A 10401-nucleotide genomic window follows, 5' to 3' on the forward strand; every position below is an offset into this window, starting at 1 on the left:
GCATTGCATATGGTGAAGTATGTGCTTCATTCAAAATTTCTTTTCTCAAATTGTCATCTTTAGGGACACATAACCTTTTTTGATAAAGTAGAACACCATCCTCTCTTAATCTAAAATCAAAATTTTCTCCAATTTGAACTTCTTTGATCAATTTCACCAGCTTCTCGTCTAACTTATGTGCTTCTTTCACCTGTTCAAGTAGAACTGGTTTGACTTGCAAACCGGTAGCAATAGAGCCATAAGAGTTAAATGCAAGACAAGCATTCATGGCTCTCAATTTAAAAAAACAAAGGCAAGTTGCTTAGTGATAAACTAGCAAAGGTTTTACGACTTAGAGCATATGCTACCACATTGGCTTTACCCAAATGATAATCGATCGTGCTATCATAATCTATAATGAGTTCAAGCCATCTATGTTGCCTCAAATTCAACTCTTTCTGTGTACCCAAGTACTTCAAACTCTTGAGATTAGTAAATATGTGACATTTTTTGCCATATAAGTAATGCCTCTAAATTTTCAAGGCAAACACTATGGCAGCGAGGTCAAGGTAATTATTAGGATGGTTTAATTCATTTGGTTTCAATTTTTGGGAAACATACGCAACTACTTTCCTTTCTTGCATCAAGACACAACCCAAACCACGATAAGAGGCATTACTTTGTATCACATATTCTTTCCCTTCAGTTGGCGGAGTAAGTATAGGGGCTTGTGTTAATAAGGATTTGAGCTTTTCAAAACTTTCCTGGCATTTTTCATCCCATACAAACTTGCCATCCTTCCTCAAGAGTTTAGTCAAAGGGGAGGCTATAATGTAGAATCCTTTGACAAACCTTCTATAGTATCCCGCTAAACTCAAGAAACTCCTTACTTCACTTGTACTTTTAGGTGGTTTCCATTCAACAATAGCTTGAATTTTACTAGGATCCACTTTCACACCTGTCGCCGACACAATATATCCCAGAAAGGCCACTTCACCGAGCCAAAATTCACATTTAGAAAGCTTGGCATAAAGCTTCTTCTCTTGCAGAATTTGTAAAACAATTCGAAGATGCTTTCCATGATCTTCACTATTCTTGGAGTATATTAAAATATCATCTATAAAAACCACTACAAATTGATCAAGATAAGTCTTAAACACGCGATTCATCAAATCCATAACTGCCGCATGAGAAATCGTCAATGCAAATGGCATCACCAAAAATTCATAATGGCCATACCGAGTCCTAAAGGCAATTTTAGGGATATCATGTTCCCTTACCCACAGTTAGTAATACCAGACCTTAAGTCAATTTTTGAGAACAAACTAGCACCTTTTAACTAGTCAAATAAATAATTAATCCTAGGCAGTGGGTATTTATTCTTAATGGTTACCTTGTTCAGCTGCCGGTAATCAATACAAAGCCTAAAAGTTCCATCTTTCTTTTTCACAAATAGCACAGGAGATCCCCAAAGAGAAATACTCGAGCAAATAAAACCTTTCTCAAGGAGTTCTTGCAATTGATTTTTCAACTCTTTCAGTTCTACTAAAGCAATTTGATAAGGCGTCATAAAGATAGGAGTAATTTTAGGAAAACCTCTATAAGAAATTCAACGTCCCTTTCCTGGGGTAGTTCGGAAAGATTTTCAGGGAATACATCAGGAAATTCATACACCATGGGTATATGAGCAAGATAAGCAACCTCATCTAACCATCTTCCTTTCCACAACCGTGGAGATGATATTAGATGTGAATGATCTTTTACCTTGAACAATGATGTGTGAAGGTGAAGGAGCTTTAAAGGTCACATGCTTTGACCTACATTCAACTACCACATGGTATCTATAAAGCCAATCCATACCGATAATGACATCATAGTCTTGGAAAGGTATTTTAATTAAATCAGCAGAGAAGACTAGATTTTGAATCACCAAGGGACAACCTTGATAGAATTGATCGCAAATAACTTGTTGACCCAAAGGACTTTGGACAAGAACCCCACAATCATCTCACAGATTTCACATTTTTAGAAAAAGCCAATGATGAGCAAACATAAGAATGTGTAGAACTAGGATCAAATAATGTAACAACACATAAGTTTAATGAGTGAAATTTACCAATAACCACATCTGCTTCATCTTGTTCATCTTGTTCATCCCTCTGTCTCATCGCATAAGCTGGTGATATAGCTCTTGACCCACTAGTTGGATTGGCTGTACCTACACCTGTTGCTTATGTATTTCTAGATCTTGCACCTCTATTCCCTTGAGAGGGAGTGGTAACAGGTTTTTGAATCGAGCCTTCTGTATGCGGAGCAGAAGTAGGGTAAGGATTAGGACAATCCCTCACTTTATGATCAAAGATCTTACAATTAAAACAAGTGCCAGAAGCTTTTCTACAAGTACCAAAATGATTCTTTCCACATTGTGCACAAGTGGGTATACGAGTCTTGCCTTAGCTATAGCTTGGAGTGCTGGAAGTAGAGTAACTTGATATATTTTGTTTATGTTGGGCTAACTTGCAAAATGTATTAGCTTTGGAACTGTCAAACCTCCCTCTTTTTAATGGACCTCCTAAATATACATAAGCTTTCCTGAACTTGTGTTCATTTCTACCAGCTTGTTCCTTGTCGATTCTTTCCCAAGTAAGAGCAGATGAAACTAATTTACAAAAGTTTTCATGTTGTAGGACCACTATAAATTTTCTGATAGAATCATTCAAACCGTCTTCGAATCGCATGCAATTATCTTTTTCATTATTAATAATATCCCCATCATAGCCAGACACCCTGAGAAACTTCTGCTGATATTCAGTGATAGACATACTCCCTTGCTCTAAATTTAAGAACTCCTTTTTCTTTGCATCATGATAAGTAGGTGAGACATACTTCTTATGAAATTCTTTCACAAAATCATTCCAAGTAAGAACAAGAGGTTTTGCTCTAGCATTTGGTACACTTATCCACCAATCATATGCATCTTTTTGTAATAGTGAGACAACATACTTAAATTTGGCAGCATCAGAATTCTCTAACTGCTCGAACACTCTTTCAATCCATTCCAACCACTGCTCAGCATTTGTAGGGTCAACAGTGCCTTCAAACTCAACTCCACCCATTTTTCTCATTTTCTCAAAGTTCATTTAATCAAGCTGAGGCACTTTTCTAGCCATGTGATGAAAGAAATTGGCCATTTGTTGAAAAGGGTGATCAACAGCGGGGGTACTATAACTTATTTAAGGGTGTGGCTCAACTCTCATACCCTGATTACTTTCAGATTCAGATCCACTTGTACTATGGGGTTTAGAATCAGAAAAATATTCTCCAACCTCTTCTTGTAGGTGAAGTTGGGCATTAGAGGTATTTAAACCCTCACGAGCGGCTTCCATAAGTCTATTGAAAGTAGAAGATAACACGACTTGATTCCTTCATAAGGAAAGATCGCATTGCATTAGGGACATGTACATGATGCATATTCACTATATACAAAATCAACATGTAACAAAAACAAACAGTATACCAACAAGTCACAAAAAAATTCCTATAACCATAAACCTAGGCTCTGATACCAACACTTGTATCATCCTCTTTGGGAGGATGCCACTTATGAAGCAAAAGATAGTTTTTTTTATAATCTCAAATAGTCAACACATTTAGAAAACTTGTTTTGAAATATCATTTCCAATTCAACACCATTGCGGGTCCATAAAATATACAAAACTCAAACTAGTAATTATCATAAAACTATTATATTCCTTTGTGCATAATGATAAGTCAAAGTATAAATACACCACATGGCTTGATTTGAGTTAAAAGCACACTTCAAAAATAGTAAAACTAGTCACACTGTTCAAGTTACAAGTATCTGGTTTTGTTTTCACAAGCTTTCCAAATTTCATACATAAGTCCCACATGTATCCTGTACAAGTCCCCAAAATATTTACAATACTAGATGCATATGCAAACATGATATTCACAAGGGATCCAAATATATACTCCAAATGTCCATCTTCACATCTCGTTCCGCACATTACCTACGATAGAAAATAACTATCGCTAAGCATAAAGCTTAGTGGTGTATAAACTTTGGGCTTGGAGCCATTAAACTCTTTAATTCCCTTGTTCATCGCAGGTAGCTCAATAAGGTAAAAGTAAGCCCAAGTGAACATGTATATCAAAGTATCGAATACAAACCTTCAAGAGTTTCAAAATATCAATATTAATATTCAAAGGCTCAAGTATCAAGAAAGCTTATAATTCAATTCAAAAGAGTTGTCAAATAATCAATTTCGCCCAATATGTACGTCATGCGTTCACACTAAGCACAATCAGTACCAAGACGTACCAAATCCCTAAAATTAAGAAGGACTGAAGCCCATATCAAGAAGGGTCATCACCTAATATCAAGAGAATCAAGAACCATGTTGAAAGTGTCTTTCCACTCGTACTAAAAAATAGATGAAAATCCATTGTCAAAACAAAATATAAATCCAAAGTCAAGATGGGCAAGATCCGAATTGAGAGGCATGCCAATATCGAGGACAAGTCACCATAACAAGAAGGATAAAGTCCATACAAGGATGCAAAATAATCAACCAATTCGTACAAGTGGGAGATTTAGCAAAAGTTTTGCAATACTTGAGATTATAATCATACCACGAAATAAGACAGAGTAAGATAACAACCCATCAAGATATTTCAAATTTTGGAAAGTAAAATATTCCAAGTTCAAGTTTATACACGAACCTTGGCATTTTAGCACATAACAAGTTCAACCACAACTCGATCAGTTCAATTCATAAACTCCACTTCATCAAACAATTCCCCTTAGCTTGTATAAGAGCATATATACCTTAAATACACAATCAAATATCTACTTAATTTTAGAAGTCTCATCATATCGAAACTAAATATGAAATCAATAAAAATCAGCCCAAACTGTAAAATTAAGAGTTCTGGACAACCTATTGTCTTGTATTGTTGCTCAGTTTTGAAGGGGTAAATGGGGAAGTAGGGTTTATGGCCTGAATGAAAGTTATAGACATGTGTCTTAGGGTTGCATAAAATTTTGAATCACCCTACAACAATTTTGTACAGAAAGATATGCTCAACATACCAACAGCAGTCTATGTAGAATTTCTAAAATAAAATCTGGGCAGCACCTCCTCAATACCTCATCACCCGTTTTTGAGTGGATAAAAGAAAAATTGGGTTTTAGAGCCTAAATGAAAGTGATACCCCAATTAAATATATTTCTAAAAAATCTTGAATCACTCGAAGCAAAGCTTTACACAAGGAGTTATACTAATATAACTAACGACAGTCCCATCCAAAAATGGGTTTGCTAACAAAAAAAGAACTTCAATCTTACCTTAACAAGTGGGTCTCTCAAGTTAGCTAAAATATGTGGTGTGCATGTTAATCTCCTCCTTTTCTTCATTTTTCACAAATTTTCTCTAAGTTTCTAAGTGTAAAAGATGAATAAATGAGAACCCTTAGTCATTAGTTGGTTATATACTTCTCCCTTGAAAGTGACACATGTCAGCCCCTAAGGGTGACACGTGTCCAGCTCTTAGGTCGCCCCCTCATTCCATGCATCCCCCCCATGGCTGCCATGTGGTGGGGTGGGGTCCACCCAAGCAGGTGCGTCACCTACTTAGTCCAAGTAGGTACGTCACCTACTTTGTCCAAGTAGGTGCATCACCTACTCATTCCTCTTTCGTGGGTTCGAAATCTCGTCTCACTTTAAGAACCTATGAAATCCTTGCTACTTAATCTCTACATATACTCAAGTAGCTTTGTTATGTAAGACATCTAAGTCGCTAGCTTACGCAAGTAGGTTGATTACCACGACTCATTATTTGGCCTTCAACTTCTTCCAAATCCCTCTAGACCTATTTCTAACCATCGCTACTCACATAGAACTTCATAAATAACATGGATCACATGACAATCCTTTAAAAAAATATAAAAAGAAAATTGAGGTGTTACAGCTACCAAAGCACACGCAAGTGCAAGCGATCTCACATGTAATACATGAGCTTTTTTTAGAAATAGATTGTCGAATCCATATGGACTTGTCAATTAACTATTTTTGCTAAATTATATTAATCTAATTTTTTTATTTAATCCAAATAAAAACAATACTATTAATAAATTTATACTATAAATTGTAAGAATTAAATAATAAAGTAAACTTACAATATTATTGGAAAAATCCAGGGCTGTAGCATACTAAAAGTTCATGTTTCTTATCTCTTTCATGGATTTTAGATATCAAATTACTGATGTACAGGGTTAATTTTACAATCATGATCTCTCGACCTCTAATTGCCTACCTTTGTTTACAGCTTAACTACATCATTTAGCGGGGATAAGCATAAATCAACAAAGATGCATTAATCCTATCATCTTGTCTAGTAACCAAACATGGTGTATAGGTATGTGTCACGGGGATCCTATACACAAATTATCCTAGGCAATTCTAGAACAAACATGTTCCCTATATTCTAGTGTTCTATCTCATTTCCGTCTCTCGAATTCTAGGTGGACAACAAATTTATTTTAATGGTGATCAAGCATTAAAATAGTAGAAGCAATAATATAGGAGTAATAAAAACGATAGCAAACTTTATCCATAAAATTAATGTTGAACAATCTTTCGTAGCTGCAGCCCCAGACCAAGGGTCTTTATTTACTAATGTTTTAAGAAATGAAGAAGAAGAAAAGAACCCTAAGTCAAAAGTTTATAGTTGTAAGAAAAAATCATAAATAAAATAACCGAGTCCAAAACTAATTGTAAAATCAAAACTTGAAGGAAATTGGACTGTGCTAGTGCACATATGCTGTTACTGTGTTGCGACGCCTTCAACCCTAAATGCTCCATTTACATGCTTCCACTTGGCAATGTCTATTGCAATTTGAATTACAATTTGGAGTTTAACTTCTTATATATAAATATTAATATTATATTACAATCCTTCCATTAAGCTTCGTGCTTGATTTCCTTTTTCAATCTTACATATTTAATTCGTTTTCGCACCAAATTTATTCATTTTTATGTCAGATTAATCCAAAAAATAAAATACATAATTTAGCACAATCCATAAAATATATGCTCAAAAGGACAAATAAAAAAGACTAAATATGAGGTAAATAATGACTAAAAATATTTATTTTGGCATTACATCATTGTACTTTCTGGGGGTATGGGCGTCCGGTCGGTAATATTCTGATTAGACATGTTCTTCTCTCTTATCATATTTGTAGGTTGTTTACGTGGTATTTGAGTTGGATTGTGCTTGATACTTTCAGTTAGGTTTTGTTAGATTAGTTCCTAGGTAATTACGTGGTTAGCGTTGCCTGGTAGCACCATATTCTCATTTAGTATACTCCTATGATGACTTCTTACTGTTAATAGGTTGTTCGATTGCATTTTAGGTGCGTTCTTTGACTCTTCTCCTTTAGCTGCATGTTCTCGTCTCTTTATCTTATTTCCTGTCATTGTGGTGATAACTTTCTTTATTAGTTACTTGTGTAGTATTTAACTGATTATATGCTATGTATACTTTCTTTATCTATGGAGCTCAGTTGTCCTATGCCTACTAAGTACCATTAATTTGGAAAGTCATACTACAATTCTTCCCCTGCAGATCATAGTATGAGTTTTTACTGTTGATTTGGAATGGTGCGGAGAAGCTCTTGGGTTGGAGATTTGGTGAGCTCTTGGCATTCGGAGTTATCGATTTCCATCCATGACAGATTAGGATTAGTATTCACTTGTGTCACGACCCAACCCCGTAGGCCGCGACTGGGGTCCGATCTGGACCCCCGTATACCTACCTATCAGTTGTAGTCATATTGAACTATGAACAAGGTGATACTACTCACAAAAAAAAACCAATGAGTTAAAACTTTTTCATGTACATATAGCCTCTTTCATTTGTATCATATCATGAAAGGGCACGCGAACCGATAAGGCTGCTATAACAAGAACATTCACAACATATCGAATAGGCAACATCGAAACTAACTCACAAACAACCCACATATACATATGTCTACAGACCTCTAAGAATAGTAACAACAACATATGGCGGAACAAGGCCCCCGCCGTACCCCTGAATGTACAAATATATACATTAAGTGACTAGCATCAAAATTTAGGCTCCAGAACAGTGAAGCACTTTCGACACAGCTGAGAGGAACTCCTATGCTGATGAATCTCCAGAATAAACATCTGTACCTGCGGGCATGAAACGCAGCCCCCCGAGAAAAAGGGGGTCAGTACGATATATGTACTGAGTATGTAAAGCATAACACATCGTAACTGAGATCATAACTGAAATAGGGATGCAGGGGACAAGTATAATAACTAAATAAATTACTGTACCTGCACCTTAGGACACATAAATCATACACATCATCATATGCTATGCCCGGCCCTCTAGTGAACTCGGTGTTATAATCACTTCTTCATAATCACATATCATCATATCATAATGCATTTCATTTCATCATATCATCGTATACGGTATCATACCATCGTATACGGTATCATCTTATCATGTATATCATCGTATCACACCCGGTTCACTGCGGGGCTCAGGGTCACAATGTATTGCTTTAATCTCATATGCATGCCTACATAAAGTATCCGGCCCTTTAGTGAGGGACTCGGTGAATGGAGTGGTGTACGTCTATAGCGTACCATCATAATATACATATATACCCGGCCCTCTAAGGAGGGACTCGGTGTTCCTTCCTTATTTCACCACATATACTATCATATTACAGCCGGCCCGGGACTCGGTGAATAATCGTATCGTCATAACATATAACATATATCACACCTCACGTACGGCATCGTCTCCTCGTGCGTGGAACTATACACATCCGGCCCGGGACGCGGTGAAAGAAGTAGTAACACTGTGCACGATAACATATCCCGGCCCATCGTGGGACTCGAGGAAGGATGGGTTACAGTATGCACGAGTAGAGTAGTGAGAAACCATATGCAACTAAGTCATTATCTAAGACTCGATGAAACAGTCAAGTGAACCGTCACCTGAAGACTGGGGGAGTAATTATCTGAGGTATCCCTTTAGATGTCATTAGGGCTTATATCAGTTGGGGCTTCAGGGATCACAAACATGCATCAAAATAATGCCACATAATTCATGCAATCAGAAATATAGTCTATGCAATCAGAAACACAATTTATCTAGTCAAAGACTCAACTCATGCAATCAACGGCATTTATCATTTCAGAGCCTCTAAATAGAGGAGCTAGTACCTCTACTTACTATTCATTATATAGCAGGCTCGAGAATAGTAGTTTGACTACTTTCAGACTCTTGATGTTCAGGAGTGACTACAAGTCACGAGTTACAATCAGAGCTCATAAATGGAATTACCTCTAAACCTATATCATATACCATTTCACTTAAAGTTAAGCCATTCCAAAGGAAAGAAGAAATAGGCTTTACATATATTAATTTTCATCACATAGAAGACTAAAAGGAAATGACTCAGCTATTATAGGAGTTCTAATATCAAGAAGTAAACAAGAGTATCGACTCATACTCAAGGATTTACGAATGGATTAAATCCCAAATATCGTATACATATCATTCATAACTTATATCTAAGACATGCCAAAAGAAAAGAAGAATAGTTCTACATATCTATTCCAAAAACACGCCAAAGGAAAGCTTCACATACCTTGTATGGACTTCTCTTTATCCTGTTCGCCTCGTCATCCTTTGAACCTATTAAACAGGAGAGTAATATGCATATCAACTCTTCTTAATTTTCCAGCATCTTAGGTTACACCCTAGTGGTAATGGAATCTATTCCCTTAGTCATTTCCTCGATTAGTTGTTTAGTTTGTTAAGGCGTTAACGAAAATTGGGCAGCACCTCCCCTATAATGTGCCCTATCCGAATTCCCAACCATGTACTTAGAACCTGCAGCCAACCAACAATGCAACCAGCAGACCATACATATACATATTACGACCAAAATTATACAATATAAACCCCCAACAATTCACTTGAAACTAAGATACCAAAACTAGAGTTTTTAATCTTTCTTTCGCGAATTCTTTAATTGCAAAGCGGAGGGTCATGTGGCTGCAACCAGCAGCTCCCACACCTCATTTAGATAACTTTTAGACCCTGCAACACGCCACAACACAACCAGCAGCAGCCCCTACGCGTACAACACCTTATTTCGACAACAACTTAACTATAGCGATTCTAAATTCGTTTATTTCGAATGCCGAACTTTTCAAACCTTTTCCCCAACTTCCAGCAGGTCCTAAGGTGTGTAATACACCATAATTTAACATTATAAACTTCAAATTAGAGGGTAAGAACTTACCTTTCCCGAAATTGGCTAGAACTCGCCAAAATCGCGCCTCGG

At 36.5% G+C, this 10401-nt stretch overlaps 1 protein-coding gene across 1 annotated transcript; it reads right to left on the reverse strand.

Annotated features, from left to right (window-relative positions):
* Positions 1-2210: 2210 nt before the first annotated feature.
* LOC129899831 (uncharacterized) lies at positions 2211-3095 on the reverse strand. Its single transcript, XM_055974842.1, has 2 exons — positions 2497-3095; positions 2211-2373 (listed from the first exon to the last, which is right to left on the reverse strand). Exons 1-2 carry the CDS (start codon positions 3093-3095, stop codon positions 2211-2213), a joined length of 762 nt encoding a protein of 253 aa, XP_055830817.1.
* Between the last annotated feature and the right edge of the window lie 7306 nt (positions 3096-10401).

The sequence above is a fragment of the Solanum dulcamara genome, chromosome 8 (assembly GCF_947179165.1).
Source record: "Solanum dulcamara chromosome 8, daSolDulc1.2, whole genome shotgun sequence".
NCBI classification, from domain to species: Eukaryota; Viridiplantae; Streptophyta; class Magnoliopsida; order Solanales; family Solanaceae; genus Solanum; species Solanum dulcamara.